General features: G+C 39.2%; 1 protein-coding gene across 3 annotated transcripts in view; it reads right to left on the bottom strand.

Annotated features, from left to right (window-relative positions):
• The window catches only part of prex1 (phosphatidylinositol-3,4,5-trisphosphate-dependent Rac exchange factor 1), a 288042-nt gene that overhangs the window by 89223 nt on the left and 177877 nt on the right, over positions 1 to 20942 (bottom strand). For all 3 annotated transcript variants that reach the window (XM_059652808.1, XM_048549909.2, XM_048549911.2), the window contains 2 exons: positions 5101 to 5248; positions 3281 to 3381 (listed from right to left, as the gene is read on the bottom strand). In XM_059652808.1, the coding sequence (XP_059508791.1) occupies positions 3281 to 3381; positions 5101 to 5248 (249 nt within the window). The remainder of the gene's footprint in view (positions 1 to 3280; positions 3382 to 5100; positions 5249 to 20942) is intronic.

Below are 20942 nucleotides of genomic sequence, written 5' to 3'. Positions count from 1 at the left end.
AGCTGATCTGATTGCAACCTTTAACCTACCAACCCAGATAACATAGAACATAGAACAGTACAGCACAGAACAGGCCCTTCAGCCCACAATGTTGTGCCGACCATTGATCCTCATGTATGCACCCTCAAATTTCTGTGACCATATGCATGTCCAGCAGTCTCTTAAATGACCCCAATGACCTTGCCTCCACAACTGCTGCTGGCAACGCATTCCATGCTCTCACAACTCTCTGTGTAAAGAACCCGCCTCTGACATCCCCTCTATACTTTCCACCAACCAGCTTAAAACTATGACCCCTCGTGTTAGCCATTTCTGCCCTGGGAAATAGTCTCTGGCTATCAACTCTGTCTATGCCTCTCGTATCTGAGGTCAGATATAATGAGACGCGCAGTGACCTCCGCACCCTTACATTGTGGGTTCGATTCTCCGATGGGTCCTACCTTCTGCTGTTGTCTTCACGGACGTGAGATCAAGAAATTGCCTGAAATCCATTGGCCTTCAACATCAAGTGGGGAATCAGGAAAGTGGATGGGAGGATGGGGCATCATCTGTTGCCCCAATTCCAGCTCCGGTTACCCCATTCCCCCTCAGATATCCTCATTTTCCCTCAGTTATCCCCTCTCCCCCCCCGACCCCGGTACACTAATTCCCCCTCGGATACACCCATTGCCCTCTGCTTACCCTCATTTCTCCTCAATATCTCCATTCCTCATCAGTTACCCCCACTTTCCTGCAATTGCCCCATTCCCCTTCCGTTACCCTATTCCCCGCTTACCCCCACACCCTCTGTTATCCCCATACCCCTTCAGTTACCCCCATAGCCCCTCAGTTACACCCACTACTCTGCAATTATCCCATTCCCCCCCAGTTACCCCGACTCTCCCTCAGTTACCCCATTCCCCCTACTACCCCCAACATCTCACCACTTTAATAAGAATTCATCTCTGCCTTAAAAATATTCATTAACTCTGCAGATTTTCAGGAAGAGAGTTCTAAAGACTCTCAGACCTCAGAGAAAAAGAACGGCCTATCCTCAACTTTAACTTTAAAGTGTTAGGAAATCAAATTGCAGAAGATAATTAGGAATTCAGGTCCTTCATCAATTCCTCAAAAGATATAATTTTGAATTATTTTCATTCCATTATTTCATTGAGAACCTGGTACTGTGCTCTAATTTCATCACTTCTTTCGCCTACTTGGTTTAAACATCAAGCAGTCACTGGTTTTCTCGGGTTTTGTCCAAGCGCCCCCCCTTAATAATTTCTTTTAACAACCTACAACCAATTGTAGAGTTAGTCCCCTTCTCTATTGATAAACAAATCTGAAATCTGAACAGGGAATTGTGTCATACTCTAGAATATTGTTGAATCAATCAGTGCTACCGATAACAGGAGATACGTTGAAGAAGATTTTCATTTTCCCAAATTTCCAGATTTCAGACCATCCATCGCCAAGAATATTTAGCTCTTAGTTATTCTTCAATCTTATATCCAAGGTGTTAGCATGGTTTGAGCTGGATCAATAATGCCCTGTTCTGTTATTCGGGATGGCTTAATACTGGAGTATAACCAACTGTTTGTGAACACTTGGCAACCACTAGATACAGGCTTGGAAGGGTCAGATCTGAATCCCTACAAGTAGAGTCCGCACTCTTCACATCAGAAAAAAACATCTACTTCAGTGATAATCAAAGACATAATGTGGACTCTAATTCTTCAGTTCACTTATTCAAGATCACAATGTGATTCAAAAGTAATTTAGAACAAAAATAAAAGAGTGGCAGAATTTATTTAGTTAGCAAGACATTTGCTACATCAATTGCCAATCCAAAAGTCAAAGTGTGAAACAGATGGCTGAGCCCTCTAAGTCTGCCCAGCATTTCACTCATCAGCCATCTACATTTATCCCATTTTCTTATTCACATCCAATACAGTTTCTTCAGTAATAGTTTTTATTTCTGAATCTATGAACTATTTCAACAATGGCTTGTGGCTGAAAATTCTCTAATCTAACAACCGCTTGCTTAAAGGTACCTTTTCTAAGATTTTCTTAGAATAGTCACATGGTAGTACAAACATTGCTGAAGACAGAAAAGATGTCACTGAAGGTTATCATCTTGTACTCATCAAGACAAACACAAGAAAGTAAATTTGAAACAATCACTACAACTTATACCACAGAAAATAAAAAATGGGGGATAACTGCCAATGCATTCTCATGGAGACAGGATCAAGATTTTAGGGGCTTCCCAAACTCCTAGGTAATTCAGAAAAGCTTGAACATATTCCTTTAGTATGCAAAGAACAGGTCAGTGTGCATGAATGCCTGTTGCTTTTCAAATCTACATATGAGCCCATTAAGACCTAATTAATTATCTTGTATTGAATCAAACTTAGTTAAATAAAGTCAAATTAAACCTGTCTACGTGGCAGCCAAACGGCAGCCTTTTTGGTGCAAATTGTCAGAATTGTTTGAAATTTGGCAAATTAGTGCAAAATGAAAAAAATCAGCAACATATCTCTTACTTATAATTATTAACTTTGTACTTTGCTGTGACTTTTCATGATTATCATGCAATGACAAATTGTATACGTTAAGTTCGAAAATCAAGATGGATCCTCAGCATCATCCGTTAACCATACAAACAAGAGCTGTTACGTTTAGTCATCATTCATATTGCTGATTGTGGGATACAACTGCACACAAAATGGCTGTGGGATCAAGTTCAATTCTGAGGTCCTATTCAGGAATGACGTTTACACCATTACAGTGTTGAAATCAGTACAAAGTAAAATTGGGCATTGCATAGAAATAAGATCAACAGACCATAATCAATGCCCCATTAGATAGGTCAGGTTAAAATTGCAAGACGCATGTGTGACCCTGCATTGCGTGCACTCATCCACATGAGCACTGGGAGGCAAAAAAAGATTTACTGACGAAACTGTACAAGGCTGGCATGTTCACGAACTATATTTTGCATGATCCTGAACTGTGAGAAGATATTCAACAGATATTGCATTTTGCTGAGACTGAGAAAGGCATTCCATTTTCTGATGAAAGCACAATTTCTGCGTGATTTATAACAAGTGAGTCTGACAACTGGAGTTAATAAGCTTCCCCTTTAAGTGAAGCTGTATTCAGTCAGTGCCAATACATTTGTCCAGTTCATTTGAGATGGATCATTTCAAGGCACATCATTAACAGCTGCCTTAGACCTAGAATAATACAACAGCTTTCCTTTGCAATGCACTTTAAATATTTGCATGAACGGACTCACCATGATGAATGATGCCATTCTCAAGCAAGGCTTGACCTAGATTCACGCCTTCCTCAGCTTTACTGATCTCTCTTATGTCCATCAGCCAGGAAACAAACTCACTGGGAAAAAAAATCATACCATGCCAAAAATTTCATAGAATTAACAAAAAAAAACAGGCAAGTAGTTATCTCCAGTGTCTGTGAATGGTGTAAATATGTGCATTTATAGTATATAGCAATGATAAAAAGATAAAAAGTCTACAATTTAGACACCTCAATGTATTAAACAGGTTGCAACCTGTTCATAAACAAGAACTTAGTTGAAAAGACTCAAAAGTTTATCTTAATTGAATTTTTAAGACACTTTTTAAAATGAAACTTGCACAATAAATTGGTTTTTGAAAATGTTCTCAGTCAACAGGCGAGCTACTGTAGTTATAACATTTTTTTTAAAGCAGCAAGTTCCTTTCCGAGAGCTACTTGTCAGCTAAAGTACATAAACACAAGAGTTCCTTTGGCACAATTCATAAGTTCTGACAAGTGCCTAATTCTTAAACAGTTGAGGCTTCTTTTATGTTGAATTTGGTCCACAGCCAGGCAAGGTTTTTCAGAAGGCAGAAACAAAATTTCACTTTTCATTCATTCAAATATCGTCTTTCTACACACAGGAGCAAATATCTCATGGTGACTGCAAAACACATCCAAATGAAGTACAATGGAAAAACATCTCAATTTTGAAACATATTTACATGATAAATAAAATATTCCTTTGAACATTACATACCAGGATAAATCAGGTTTCACAAGTTGATATGTTTCAAATTGAGACATCTGAGCGGAAAGGAACAAGCATGCACCTTCAATAGTTATAATGCAAAGGATAATATCTTTGATGTAATGTGGTCAGAGGCAGATATTGCGAAGAGGAAAACCAGACGATATTTTCATTATTGGAGGGGGAAATAAAGTACAGTATGTGAAGCAAACAGGGAAATCTGTACCCACTGCAGAAGGAGGTGTTGAAAGGCTACACTTAGATCTTCATATACATATTTTTTGTGGTCCTAATTTGGTTCAAGATCCAGGGGCATCACGTTCTTCAATTTTTACCTTAGAATGGTTGGTTACTTCAGTCTTTATGCAAACATTCACAACTGAAGTTCAACACTAATCATTTCAAAAACATTAGCAACAATTTATAATTAGCAGCAGAAAACAAGAAGGTTCTCAAATTCATTGTTACTGTAGTTCTAAGTATGTCTTCTACTCAGGCTATGAACTGAAATTCAATAGCTACAGTGATTAAGCACCAGAGATTGCCCATCATACTTTGAATTTAACACCACTGACAAGAAGCTTATCCTTGTAACATGGTGCAGATATGAAGAACTTAATACCACATCTCACGGAATACATTCAATCAGGATACACAGAAAGTTTAAGTTACTGTGTAAACACCTTTACCACAGCAAAAATTTCCCAACAATTTAAAGTTCAATATGGTATGACCTGCGTAAATATACAGCTAACCTAGGCGACACACAGACTGAGTGCCACAACATATAAAGAAAATCATAAAGTACTCACTTGTTTTCATTATGATTTCAAATCCATGCAATGGAAAATATCTCGCTTTGTTAAACCATGCAGTTTGTATTCAGTGCCAATTTAGACAAAAATGATTAATTGTTTTAGCTTAAATACTAGATAGTAATGTCTTTGCAATTAGAGCCCATCAAATTATATCTGATTTGGCAAACCAAAATGAAGTCAACAGGAAATCAAGTGTATAGTCTTTCAAGTTACATGAATAGGACATGAAAATTGATGCTGCCTTACTTGCCAAAAAAACACTTTGGGACAACAGACAGCTTTCTCCTCCGGTCTTTTATGAGGTTTCCTTTCTTGCTCATCATCATGTGATAAAGCTTCTCTCCCTTCTCAGAGATCATGACATATGCATCACGTTCCATGCCCAACTTCAGACCTAGAAATCAAAGGTTAGAGAACATCACACGACCAATTCACAGAACACTCTTGGCAGTGAAGTAGACTACTCCATTTGTTGTTTAAAAATGTGAAACAAATTGAGTGTTCAATTTAGATTCTTTAAACTTTAGAATACAAATGAGCATCTCTTTTAAATTACAGCTTTCAGTTCCATTTTATTAAATCACCGCACGTCAACACAGATCAGAACAATCTATCTCATCAAGCATTGATGTGAAGGCACAAATGATTAAATGTAGGGTAAAGTTCCCTTCACAAATTCAACATTGTGCCAGCAACTACCTCCAAAGAATAAACTGCACAACAGGAATGCAATTATTTTTCAAAGATTCAAATGCATTTAGTGGCTTAAAAAAATCAAGTCCAGACAGCTTCCCTTCATCATTCAGCATTCCAATTTATAGGGAATACAAAGATTTCCTCTGACTCAAAATAGTACCCATGCTTAAACATTTGAATTATTGGCAGTAAAATAATGCAGGTGGCAAGAGATGAGAAGAGTTAGCTTTAATACTAAAATTCCTCACTAGGACTTGATTTATCGTGAATCAATGAACAAGCATGGTAAGTGGTGCTGAATTTCAATGTCCATAAAATCAAAGTGGCAACACAAAACAAACTACCCTGTCTAGGTTTGTTTCTCATGCTGAAAACTTATACCCACTAATATTGCTCATAAAAATTAAGAAAATTGGGAATTAGACCTAAAGTTGCTGGAAAACCTTAATCTACAAGCCAAGAATGAAGTTACACTCACATAACCACTGCGACAGTAACAATGCTAGTGTTCAACACTTACAGTTCAACACTTCACCCAGCACGTTGGGTCAGGTTTTTGTGGAACTATAATAGTTTGCAAAACTGCATGGATCAAAAATGGAACTGAGAAAAATAGGGCCATATAAGTAAGCACCAGAGATGCATAATCAGCCAGAGAAAATGAAGCTGCCGGAGGACAGGGTCTTAAGAGGAGTATCCCACAGCTTAGACAAGAGGTAGGTTTTAGAAGTGGCTTAAAAGGAGGGAGAAGTAAAGAGGCAATAGAGAAGTCCTTGTTCTACACAAACCAATATTGCATTCCTATGTCCTTATGGGCTGCATAACTGAACCTAGTTAAATGCAGTAGTATGTGAACACTAGGGGAAATAACAAGCGTAAACATTGTCAACCTGCACTTAAGTTCTTTGGACTTAGGCTGGACTTAGTCTGCTTCAATGGAGAAAAGGTAGGTATTTCCCGTCAAGCATAAGGAATCTCTGTTACCAATTTCTCAGGAACATGAGTCAGTGAAAGTTAGAAAGTAAGTGATCAGTTTTACCATGTGTCAGGCATTCACCTGCAAAGCACTTAAATATTAGAAATCTAACAAAATAAATATGAGATCATCAAATCATCTCAGGACTCGACATCCAGAGACTCAGGTGATGCAGTGGACACCCAGTTTCAAATCCCACCACTTCAGGTAGAAGAATTTGAGTTTAAAAATATCTTGCACTTGCAAGTCTAATAGTAACTAGGCAACCATTGTTGAGTGTCAGAAGACACCCCATCTTGGTCACTAATGTCCTTTGGGGAAGGAAATTTGCTATCCTTACCTTATTGGGCTCACATGTGACAAACGGTAATGAGGGTCATTCCTAACTGCCCTTTGACACAGTTTTGCAAGGCATTCATTTATTTGCATCAAGACTTCTAAAATGTCTCAAAACAAAAAAAAAGGAATGAAACAGGATGAACCACCTGGCAGTGACCCAGGCATTAAAAACTACAATGGCAAACTCAACCTTTTGTTGATTCTGTTAAAACCTCCTTACCTCATCTCACCTTACCGTGTACCAGGCACTATCATTGCATGTCTTATCAGCAGGACAAACCCAACAGAGATAGTGGCATTGCAGCATGTAGTAGGGAAGGCATTTAGAATCACAGCATTGTTATGGTGTATATGGAGCTCATTCAGCCCATCATATCTGTACAGGCGCTCTGAGCAACTTAGCTTAGTGCCACTCTCCTGCTGATTGCCATAACCAATATGTGATTTATATAAACTCAAATATTCAATGCCTTCTTGTCTACCTCAAATGACCCTGTGTCCACCATAGTTCCAGGCAATGCACTCCTGGCATTAACTACTCACTGTGTGAATGTCTTTTCTTTCTCACCCTGCATTTGTTTCTTTTGCAAAATACTTTGAATTTATGCACCCTGATTGCAATCATTTACTGGCTGTAGCAGTTTCTCCCTAACTACCCTTTCCAGACCTTGCAAGATTTTGACAGCTTCTATCAGGTTTCCTGTTAATTTTCTCCTCTCCAAGGAAAACAGCCCAAGTTCTCCAAATTTTCCTCATAATTGAAGCTTCTTATCTCTGGGACCATTCTCACAAACCTTTTTTGTATGCTGTCCACTGTATCACATCCTTCCTGCAGTGTGGCACCTAGACCTGTACACAATATTCCAGTTGAGCTCTATCTTTTATCAGGTAGTCAGTCAATCTTTTGTCCTTGTTAACCCCCAACACTATGAAGTATTGTGGTAAAGTACTGAATGCCATTTGAAAATCTAAATATATTATATCAACTAGTTCCTCTTTACATATCCTGCTTGTGACTTCCTCAATGAACTATAATAAGTTTGTTAGACATGATTTTCCCTTCACGAAACTATGCTGACTCTGTTTAATTACATTGTGCGCTTCTAAGTGCTCTGCTACTGTGCTAAAACTACTGTACACTGCTAAAATTCTCTTTTAATAAACTGCCAACACTTTTCCAATTACAGATGTTTGCTAACTGACCAATAGTTATGTGTTTATTGACACCCTTCCTTTTTGATAAGTGCTACATTTGCAACTTTCCAAGCCTTTGGAATTTTTCCACAAATCTAGGGATTATTGGAAGATTGCTGCCATTGCATCTATTATTTCAGTGGTGACTTACGTTGAACTTTAGCTGCTAACTATCTGCCCGCTCCAACAACATATCAATGCCTTTTTGAAGTTCTACGCTGTCCTCCTCACAATATGCAATGATCTCAAGTTTCGTAGTCCACAAAATTTGAAATTATCCCCCACCCTCCAAGATCTGGGTACATCAGGAAAAGCAGAAGCTCAAATACCAAGTCTGAGGGAACTCCTCTTCAAGTTGGGACTCTTGGCTTTTCATATTATGGCTGAACTGAAGGGATTCAACTGGCTTCAAATGGTCAGACGATTTTCCAACATGTCACATCCCACAGAAATCCCTGAAAACACAAGAATCCTGCTGTTCCCCAGCCCCACCCATACCTCAAACTATATGCATCGGATGTCAACTGTACAGCCTTCACACTATAGTAGCTACAGCGCACCTTAAATCTAAAGTGGTGCTGAGATCATTAATCTTGGTAATTGCTTGGTACAACACGTGGAGATTCAGAAAACACTGGCATCTGAGCAAGGCACACACAAGGAAAACGATGCGCAACGATCCACAGAAATGTGATCAATTTAGCATCGAAGAGAACTAATTACAATGAAGTGAACTTTAGGCAGCACTCCACCAAATCCGTATTCTTGACAACAGCAATCCCCTGTGGATGTACAAACTTTGTGGTCAAACTCATTTGCTTCAACTGGATCTGTACTAGAAATAATATGTTGCATTAATTTTCTGGAAATGTATGGAGTTCAATGGTTCCAGAGATAGATGTAAATGTGTACACTGGGTGCACTATGATATAAAGTTACAAGTTGCAGCCACAGTCAATGAACCTGGAATTTATTACAGCAGCTGTTTATTTATGAACCAAAAGTCTTGAAAAGATTAACTCATTTCTCTTCTTGTCAACACAGTTCATGTGGAGAGGATACAGAATACATTTTTAATTGGTTCTTTTAACACCAGGTAGTTTAAATTACATGAAAACATAACAGATAGCAAGAATATCTCTGGAGTACCAATTTAGAATTGTATATGCAGTTTTTGTAAATCTCACATACCTAGTCATTTTCCTTTCACAGACATAGAACCGCTACATTTCACATTTGGAACCCCATTTTCAATCTCAATGCAACAAAATCAGCTCCAGGATGGGATTTGTAATTCATAAGAAGTAGGTATATAATAATTCTGAATAGAACATAGAACAGTATAGCACAGAAACAGGCCCTTCGGCCCACCATGTCTGTAGCAACCACAATGCCATTCTAAACTAATCCCGTCTGCTTGCACATGGTCTGTATTCCTCTGTTTCCTGTCTGTTCATGTGTCTGTCTACAGGCTTCATGCTATTGTTTCTGCTTCTATCACCTCCCTGGCAACATATTCCAGGCACCTATCAACTTCTGCATAAAACTCTTGCCTCACACATCTCCTTTAAACTTTCCCCCTCTCACCTTAAACCTATGTCCCCTAATATTTGACATTTCCACTCTGGGGAAATGACTGACTATCCATGGCTCTCAGAATTTTATAGACTTTTATCATGTTGTCCCGGAACCTCCCATACTCTAGTGAATACAATCCAAGTTTGTCCAAACTCTTCTCATAGTTAATATACTCCTTTTGGAGGCAACATCCTGGTAAACCTCTGCACCCTCACCAGAGCTTCCACATCCTTCTTATAGCGTGGCAACAACAACTGCACACAATATTCCAATGTGGCTTAACTAAAGTTTTATTCAACTGCAACTTAACTCACCAACTCAGTGCCTTGACCAATGAAGCAAGCACACCCTATGCCTTCTTACCATCTTATATACTTGTATTGCCGCTTTCAAGGAATTTTGGACTTGCCCCCCCACCAAGATCTTGCTTTATATGCGTGTTCCTCAGAGTCCAGACATTTACAGTTTCTTTCCTCTTGCACTTCACATCCCAAAATGTATCACTTCAAACCTGTACGGAATAACTCCACCTGTCGTTTCACTGTCCAACTTTCCAACTGATCTACATCCTGTTGTCGTCTTTGACAATCTTCCTCACTATCCACAATTCAGCAGATTTCATGTGTTATGGAAATTTCCATTTTATTCATTAAAAATTCTCATTTTATACACAAGTTTTTCAGTAAGTGCAAAAAAAAATCCTCTTTCATGGCCTAAATTTGACACGCAAACTTACGATGAATTTATAAGAATACCTGATTTGCAGAATTCCTCAAATCTTCTGCTGCTTTTGTTGTTGCATTTAGAGCAAGACAACTGTTTAACCACTTTTCCTTGCTCTAAGGCTACTCTTGTTTAGAATGCTCAAGCTTACATCCTAAGCTTGAGTGGGCATAACATTAAGGTGCTAAATTGCAAAGCTAGTAATTTACTTTGACTACTGGTCTCCAAACTCTACTGAAGAATTGATTCATTTATGGAGGGAAGCAGTGCTACTGTCACCGGCCTAGTAGTCCATAAATCCAGGCCAATGATCTTGGTACAAAGACCACTTGACCACTTGAACTGGGGTTCTGAGGAAGGTCACGGGAGCCGAAACGTTATCTCTGTTTTCTCCTTCACAGATGCTGCCAGTCCTGCTCAGCTTTTCCAGCAATTTTGTTTTTGTTCCTGATGTACAGCATCTGCAGTTCTTTTGACTTTTATTTAATGGTCTTAGTATGTGGGTTGAAATCCTATGAGAGCAGAAGGTGAAATGTGAATCCTATAAAAGATGATCTAACGATGACCATGTAAGCACTACTGACTGGTGTTTAAAATCAATTTCAGAAAGAAAATCTGCTATGCTTATCATGGCTAGCCTACATGTGACTCGAGCCCTACAACAATGTTGTTGATTCTCCTAACTGTCCACTGGGTGATTAGGAATGTGCAAACAAACACAGACTAAACAAGCGATGCCCACACCCCACGAATGAACAAAAAAAAGTGTATAATGATGCCTGGACCACAAGAACAAATTTGTTAATTGCATTCAACTCCAAATGTCATTGTTTGAATCAAATTTTTCACATGGGCCAGCAAACTACATGCAATCCAGTTAAAAATGCAAGTGAAGATAGTTACAGCAGTCTGTACAAAATCATTTACAGGCTTCCCAACAAAAAACTACAGCCAAATATCTATTTAGACAGAGTACACATGCAGTGCTTGCCAATGCTAACACCCTCTGCTCAATTCATTTCCTTTTTGATAGTAAAGTTCTGAGAGGCCTTTGAAGGTAAAATACAACCAATATTTCTTATTACTCCAACTTGAGGTTTTGGAAAGATACAAAAGGAATGCCATCGGATTGGACAAACACACTATCACAACTTTAAGTAAACAACCACAAATGTTGAAGCAAGTCCAACAAATAAAAGTACCTCAAAAATTATAAAGCAAACTTGCAGTATGTAATACAATTGGGGAAAAGGCAGTAAGTTGCTGTCATTTATTTATCTTCTAATAATTTCAAAAGATAAATTATCCTCTGTGAAGGTAAGCAAAAAAAAAGCACAGTGTAAGAAATCTGATAGGTTGAACAACAAAGGGACTCTGGATGAAATGTAGTGTAGCTAATAGCATTACATGAAAAATTGCATGCATTCAGTGGTCAAAATGTAGCAACATGGAACAATCTTAGCCCACAGTACCTTTGCATAGTGCTCGCAGGGTGTTGGTGAACATAACGTTCCCAGCTATTAAATTTGAAACAAAGATTAATTGAGTAGGAAAGTAATGTATTGGGAGGAATACACGAGTCTACAGAGTGAAACAACACAGGCATTTGTAACTGCAGGAAAAAAAAACTGGTTCCTGTTGGAGAAAAGGAGGAGGAGAGGGGACCTAATTGAGGTATACAAGATAATGAGAGGCATAGATAGAGTTGATAGCCAGAGACTATTTCCCAGGGCAGAAAAGGCTAACACGAGGGGTCATAGTTATATGCTGGTTGGTGGAAAGTATAGAGGGGATGTCAGAGGCAGGTTCTTTACGCAGAGAGTTGTGAGAGCATGGAATGCGTTTTGTGGAAGCAAGGTCATTGGGGTCATTTAAGAGACTGCTGGACATGTATATGGTCACAGAAATTTGAGGGTGCATACATGAGGATCAATGGTCGGCACAACATTGTGGGCTGAAGGGCCTGTTCTGTGCTGTACTGTTCTATGTTCTATGTTCTATGATCAGAACAACAGCTCCTTGCAAAAACATCTTGTAACACTAAATAAACTTCACCTTTGGTCATCTGTCATGTCTGTGAATGAGACCCAGAAACAGTCCTCAGCTCCTAAAAGACTGAGGAAGGAGGAACCTGTTTTTCTGAAACAGTGCAGGAGACAGCAGAGGCAACTGCTTCATAAAGACCACAAAACAGAACCAGTACAGTAGCTTCTGAAACAACAGGGGAGAGTGGGGACAGCAGTTTCATAAAAAGAATACACCTGTGGGTTAACAGCAGCATTGGCAAGAGATAGAAACTGGTGACAGAGAGCCCTTTTATCCTGTTTCTACTTATCAGAACTCAAGAGTGACATGGCAGGAAAGGGAGCAGGAAATTGGTGGGCATTTTTTCATGCATTGTTTGGTTGGCCAAGGCCAAGTGATTATCAGGAGCTGTTATTGCAGCTGAAGAGTACAGTTAAGCAATATTTGACAGTCAAATTAATTTGATTAAATAGAATAGAAATGGTTGGGCAAGTGACTTGTTACAGCTGAAGTATGTGGGAGCTGGTGGGCATCAGTGCAATCCACGGTGACCAAATCTGCAGAAAACAGTTGGCTGCTCAAGAAACCTCTGCTCACAGCTGATGAGCTACAGGCCGAACCCTGGGCACTGTGAAAAATCAGGGAGGAGAGAAGTGCCCAGATACAAATGTATTAAGAGGCAGTCACACCTTTTAGATTATTTAAATCAAATTTGGTTTGGGTTATTAGGAACAGGAGGGTGCGACTGTAAGTGAGGAATTAATAACTTGGAAGGGTGAAATGGCAGATAATTTAAATCAATATTTTGCACTGGTCTTCGCACTATAAATATCCCAAAAATAACATAAACAAGGAGCTAACAGGAGGAAAAATCTTGTAACAGCTTTTATGATGAGCCACAAAGTATTCAGCAGGCTAGTCAGCAAGACCTATGGACTGCATCTAAGTGTTGTAAATGAAGTGGCTACAGAGATATTGGAGGTATTGGTTGTACAGTCCAGAACTCACTGAATGCCAGCTACGTTCCAGCAGATTGGAACATGGTGCATCTGTTCAAGATGGAAGGGAAACAGCTAGCAGGAAATTATAGACTAGTTAACCTAACATATGTCGTTGGGAAAATTCTAGGGTCCATTATTAAGGAAGAAATAACAGGTCAATAAGAAAAGCTTCATGCAATATGAGCCAACATGGCTTTGTGAAGGGAAAATCACATTCAACAGATTTGCCAGAGTTATTTGAGGATTATAACAAGTAGAGTTGATAACGGAGAACTGGTAGATGCAGTATCAGTGATAATGGGAACTGCAGATGCTGGAGAATCCAAGATAGCAAAGTGTGGAGCTGGATGAACACAGCAGGCCAAGCAGCATCTCAGGAGCACAAAAGCTGACGTTTCGGGCCTAGGCCCTTCATCAGAGGATGAAGGGTCTAGGCCCGAAACGTCAGATTTTATGCTCCTGAGCTGCTGCTTGGCCTGCTGTGTTCATCCAGCTCCACACTTTGTTATCCTGGTAGATGCAGTATATCTTGATTTCCAAAAGGCATTCAATAATGTGCCACAAAACCATTTTGCAGAAGACAGGAACTCATGGCATAAGTGTAATGTATTAGCATGGATTGAGGCTGTGTTCACACACAAGACAGAGTCAGAATTAATGGGCCTCGTTTCAGGTTAGAATTGGTAAACAGTGGAGTGCTATAGAGATCAGCCTAGGGCCTCAATTATTTACTATCCACATCAAAGGAGGAGGCAGAATATAATGTATCTAAATTTACTAATGAGACAAAAATAGATTGGTGGACATAATGGGATATGGACATGAGGAATCTACAAGGGGATTCAGATAAGTGAGATCGCAGACACATGGCATATGGAATTTAATGTAACATAGTTTAATGTCATGCACTTTGGAATGAAAAATCAGAAGACATTATTATTTAAATGGAGAGAGGCTCCCAAAGAGTGCAGCACAAAGGAATCTGAGAGTCCTTGTATGTGAAATACAAAAATGGGACCCACGTGTAACAATTAATTAAGAATGCAAGTGGAATGTTGGAACTTATTACTGGCATTTATTGCTAGGGCATTGGAGTATAAAATAGAGAAGTCTTATTGCAATTGCAGACGGTGTTGGTGAGACTACACCTGGAGTGCTGTGGATATTTTTGGTCGCCGTACCTAAGCAAAAAAGGATATACCAGCACTGTTGGCAGTTCAAAAGAGATTCACCAGGCTGTTTCTTCTGATAACGGGTTGATTTTCAAAACTGGTGAAACAGTTCAGGCCCTTATTCATTACAGTTTACAAAAATGAGGCATTACAATGTTGAAACATGCAAGATTGTGAGGGGTTTGACAGGGTAGGTGTTGAGACAACGTTTCCACCAGTCGGAGAATATTGATAAGTGGATTGTGACTTAAAATAAGGAATTTCTTCTTCCAGAGGATAATGAATCTGTGGAATTCTCTGCGCCAGAGAAATTAGAAGGCTAGATCACTGAATGTATTCAAAATGGAAGTGGATAGTTTTTAGAAATATCAGAGGATTGAGGGCTGTGATGGATTGGCACAAAAAAGTAGCTGATACCTTAAGAGATCAACAAAGATCTGGTCAAATGGTGGAGCAGGCTTGAGGAGTCAAATGGCCTACTCCTGCTCAATTTCTTACATTGTACAATTACTCAATCTTGGCACCTTCCTTTTATTAAAAATGTTGTGCAAGTGCAAGTTACTGCTGGCGCAAACGTGGAAACATGATGCATGAATTTATTCTGTGAATACACCAATAACTGATGTAATCGCAGACCTGATTCCAGATGGACGACATTAACCCTCAAAACACACACACACACATCATACAGTTCATTAACACACCTATAATAATGGTTACATTTTAAATGGTTGCAGATGCAAAAAGAAAAAAATTTCAACTTAATTTTCAAAATAAACTAAGTTTACTGTGTTACTCAGCCAACAAACTGATTATTATAGGTGGCACAGCTGATAAATCCAGACCATACAGCGTTTTAACCACAAATAAATGCAGCATTTTATCCAATCTTTGCTTCCTAGCTTACTTTTGTGTGTGCAGTTTCCCAGTGCAAAATGATCCCAGGTGGGAACATAACATCAAACACTTGTTTTTTTTTTTGTTGGATAATATTTCAAACCTGAAACTATTTTAGGTTGGAAGGCCAAATTTTGATCTCATCAAAACACATATGGCCGAGTTTCCATTAAGAATTTAATTGATTAACTCTGCCAATTTGTGCAATAGCCTTCTGAATTCCCACTGTTCAAGAACATTTGTCATTTGCAAACACTGGAGGAAAATGAACAGTCGACATTATGTATGTATTGAAATCTCCATATGTTCTCAATCATTTTTACAGACCTGCAGTCCATTAGCCTTCATTTGATTGGTTCCTCTTCAAGAGTCCTCAAATTAAATGTTTAAACAAACAATCTAAAACCATACTGAATACTTGAAAATGTAAAGCAAATGTTAGGCCAGATTTTATAGGTTTTGACAGAACTGCCCTGATGTAGTATGCTTAGTTAAATTTTGAGCTGCTGTTTTCCAAGACTGTTGCCGGAATGAAATGCAAGTGGCACACTTATTGACAGACAGTTCAGTTTAACATTCAGTAAATGTAATTTTACACTATGAGCTATTCTGAAACTGTATTCTATGCAAAAACCCTCTGAGTAGCTACAAAGCTACTTTTGGTTCCTCAATCTCCCCTATCCAATTTATCATTAAACCAATACCGTTAAAAAAAAACTGGTCTTTTATCACTGTGCTGTTTGTACATTCGCTGTCTGCATAATAGTGGCTGTACTTCTAGAATGGATTGTCAAGTAATTTTGGAGATCCTATAAGTATGAAATGTACAATTTTTTATACAGGCTTGTGCTTTCTATAATTTGACCAGAATAAAAACAAAATAAAAAAGGGAACTGTAAACAAATAAATTATCAAGAAACCTAGAATCATTCCCACATCTAAGGAGATACAGCAAAAGGTAGAGTTCTTGGGAGCACATAGAGGAACTCATGAAAAGAATTAAGTCACCTTAGTGTTACCCGACCATATGGCTGCTCTCTAATTAGAGAGAGATGACGGGTAGTGGTTTAACCTGAGGGTCACCATGCTTCAGGCAAGGGGAGAGGTTGAGAAGGAGAATCCTTCATGGTAACCTCAGCTAGTGAAGTTGGCATCACTCTGCACTGCAAATGAGCTGCCCAGCCATATTTAAACAATCAAATGGCAAATTTAGGCTCACTAAGGGAATAACAAATTCAAGTGTACAAAAGATTATGGAGTAGTAAAAACAAGTTAGGAAGGCTGATGTTATCTCATAGTTTTCCACCAAACTGTAAATGATTTTATTAAACAAAGCAGTGACAGAAGGATGGGAACTGTAAGATAATATCTTCCTACAAACGTTAGAAGAAGTGTTGACAGCACAATGAATATAATTTTACAGACCTGCATTCCGTTAGCTTTCATTTTGATTGGTTCCTCTCCTCAGAAGCAAATTGTTTATTTAATAATACAATATAAAGTCATACTGTATACTTTGTAGGAGTGTCTTTGTAGGTGACAGCATAAGAGCATGAAAAGGAGCAATTAAAAACAACATGGTTGCATTTCAATGGAACCTTTCACAATCACAGAATATCCGTAAGCACACAGCAACGAAATACTTTTGCAGGAGGCACCAATACAACGTCAGGAAGCTGCAGCCAATTTGTTCCAAGGTCTAATCAAAAGCCATAAGACAAATGAGCAAGGAATTGGTTTTCCACGGTAATAATATGGGTTTAACTCTTGACAGTGAAGCTGTATTAAATAAATTGGTAAAAGTCAAAAATGGAAAAGGCAATAGATCCTGTTAACGTGCATCCTGAGCTGCTGAAGCAGAGAGGAAAAGAAGCAGAGGCTCCAACAACAATCTCTCAAATCGTTTAAAATCTTCCAAATGCCTTTTAGATACTCTGGGTGTATTTGAAAATTGACAGTCAGTCAAGAGACTTTTTTGATGGCAAAAAATGGATAAACAACTTTAAAATAGATTAGTTCCCAACATTGCAAGTGTGTAGGGTCCAATCCAATCTGCTCAACTAATACTCACTGGGAAACACACTAGTTCATTAAAACAGCCAATATCAACTTTTAAAGGACAAAGTGCATCTGAATACTACACACTTCAACAAAATTCTTCTGTCAGCCTGAAGGACGGACGACAGCAACCACTGATGGTGCTGTGGCAGATAGAACTCCCACCACTGCCTTCTAAGCCTCAGTTTCTAGTGCAGTATCATAGCTGTTCCACTGTAATGCAAACTTTTCATATGCCGCAAACTTGCAGTAATTTTTCTTATTACATTTATAGTTTTTTTTAAACTGGCATCCAACTCATTACAACACTCTCCACTCCCACCAGCTGACAACCATTCTTCAAAATGAAGAGCTATGCACTGATTACATTTGGAAAATTTATGGAATACCCAAGATTTGGGTGATTATACTTGCATCAATATAAAATCCCACCAAGGTCATTTAAAAGGCAGGACATTATCAATGAACAGTATCACTGTTCTCCAACAGGTATGACTTGCTCTACTGTGCAGTAGTTCGTGTCTGGTGTAAATGTAAATTCTGCAGAATAGATTTGTGATGCAGTGCAACCAGATATGGGCCAACACTGGTTCTAACAAAATTGTTCTAATGCTGAAATGGAAGCATTTCCAAAGCTACAACGTACAAGTTTAAAGAACAACATCTAGCCTTCCAAACAATCAAACTAATTTATCTGGTTAGGAAACCTCAAAACATAATAACACATCATTTTAAAGCAGTATTTGAAAGCAATTTAAACTCAACTGCTTGAGAAAAAACATCAACTTCATTATAGGAAATTTTAACAAAAGAGTTTTGAACAGATATCCAGATCCAAGCCTCAATCGAAATCCAAATCAAGATTACTATGTATGCATGCATGGGTTGTGGCAAATGAGAGTGGTGAATTATTGTTCCAGATTGGCTCACCAAAATATGATGCTGTGACCATAACAGAGACCTGTTTCACAGAAGGGCAGGACTGGGTGTTATCTGGATGTAATGCGTGAAGGAAAGTTAGGAAAAGAAAGAAAAGGGCAGTATTGATGAAGAGCATAATGGTGCTGGAGAAAGAGGATGCTCCAAATGGACTAAAAATACAAAATCTATTTAGCTGGAGCTAAGGAACAAAACAGGTAAAATTACATTGTTCTGTACTGTCTATAGGCTACCAACAAATGGAAAGAAGTAGGAGGAACACATTTGCAAGGTAATTCCAGACAGAGGATACAGCAGATGAATGTGTGACTGAGGGGCTGGTGCAGGGGAGAAGGATCCACATTTTTGGATCATTCGAATCTCTTCTGGGATAGAAGGGGTGTGTGTGTGTGCACGTGTCATGGGGGGCAGTTGTGCAGGTAAGGAGTGAGGAAAGCCTGAGACTGATTCAGTTGGGAAAAGGAATAAGTCGGGCAGGCATGAACAAAGCAGAGAATGAGGTAGTACTGATGAATTAAACTGCTTTTATTTCAATGTCACAGGCCTAACAGGTAAGGCAGGTGAACTCAGGGCATGGTTGGTAACTGGGACTGGGGTATCATAGCAAGTGCAGAGACATGGCTCAAGGATGGACAATGTTTCTGGGTAAAGACGCTACAAGAAGGATAGAAAGAGGAGCAACACAGGAGGGGGAGTGGCGTTTTTTGTTAAAGATAACATTACTGCTGTACTTAGCAGGGATATTAATCCCTACAGTGTGGAAACAGGCCCTTCGGCCCATTAAGTCCACGGCGACCCTCAGAGCATCCCACCCAGGCCCATTCTTCACCGGACCCGAAACGTTAACTCTGTTTTCTCCTTCACAGATGCTGCAAGACCTGCTGAGCTTTTCCAGCAATTTTGGTTTTGTTCCATTCTCCTATAACCCATCTAATCAAAACATCCCTGAACTCTACAGACAATTTAGCATGGCCAATCCACCTAACCTACACATCTTTGGGCTGTGGGAGGGAACCCACGCAGACACAGGGAGAATGCGCAAACTTCACACAGACAGTCGCCCGAGGGTGGAATTGAACCCGAGTTCCTGGTGCTGTGAGGCAGTAGTGCTAAGCCCTGAGCCATCGTGCCACCCCAATACATCCAGGCACCTTATTGGGATTGTACTATGGACACTCCAATAGTCAGTGGGAAATTGAGAAAAAGATTTCTAAGGAGGTCTTAGTTATCTGTGAGAATAACAGGTGGTTATGGTAGGGGATTTTAATTTTCTAAATATAGACTGCGACTGCCGTAGTGTTAAGGGCTTGGATGGAGATGAATTTTTAAGTGTGGACAAAAAAATTTTCTGACTCAGTACGTGGATGTGCCTATTAGAGAAGGTGCAAAACTTGACCTATTCTTGGGAAATAAGGCAGGGCAGGTGACTGAGTTGTCAGTGGGAGAGCACTTTGGAGCAGTGACCATAATTCCATTAGTTTCAAAATAGAGATGGAAAAGCTTAGACCAAACCTCAAAGTTAGAAGTTCTAAATTGGAGGAAGGCCAATTTTGACAGTATAAGGCATGAACTCTGGGGGTGGATGTTGGCAGGTAAAGAATGGCTGGAAAATAGGAAGTGTTCAAAAAAAAATCAAAAAACGAGAGTGCAGATAAAAGAATGTTCCTGTTAGGGTGAAGGTCAAAGCTGGGAGGTGTAGAGAATGCAGGATGACTAGAGAAATTGAGGTTTTGGTTAAGATAAATGAAGGACGCACATGACAGGTATAGACATCAGATATCAAATTAATGCCTAGAAAACTATAAAGGCAGTAGAAGTAGACCTAAGAAGGAAACCAGGAGGGGAAAAAAGGGGACATGAGATAACCTTGACAAATAGAGTTAAGGAGAATCCAAAAAATCTTCTAAAAAAATACTTCGCAGTCAATAGGGCAGGTAGGGAGAGAACAGGGCCCCTTAAAGATCAGCGAGGCCATCTATTTCTCAAACCGCATGAGATGCAGGGGACACTAAATGAGCATTCTGCATCAGTGTTTACTACGGCAAAGGATATAGAAGACAGAGGACACAGGGAAATAAATAGCAACATCTTGAAAAATATTCATATTAAAAGGGGGAGGTGCTGAATGTCTTAAAACTCATAAAGGTGAATAAATTTTCGGGACCTGATCAGGTGTTATCTATAACTCTGTAGCAAGTGAGGGAAGAGATTGCTGGGCCCCTTGCTGAGATACTTGTATCATCAATTGCCACAGATGAGGTGCTACAAGACTGGAAATTGGCTAATGTTGTGCCACTATTTAAGAAAGTTGATAGGAAAAAGCCAGGGATCTATATATAGCCTGGTGAGCCTGACATCAGTGGTGGGCAGGTTGTTGGAGGGAATCCGAAGGGACAGGATTTACACTATTTGGAAAAGGAAGGACTGATTAGAGATAATCAACGTGGCTTTGTGCATGGTAATCGTATCTCACTAACTTGATTGAGTTTT

Source organism: Stegostoma tigrinum, chromosome 19 (genome assembly GCF_030684315.1).
Source record: "Stegostoma tigrinum isolate sSteTig4 chromosome 19, sSteTig4.hap1, whole genome shotgun sequence".
NCBI lineage: Eukaryota > Metazoa > Chordata > Chondrichthyes > Orectolobiformes > Stegostomatidae > Stegostoma > Stegostoma tigrinum.
This window is presented reverse-complemented; position numbering and strand designations above follow the sequence as displayed.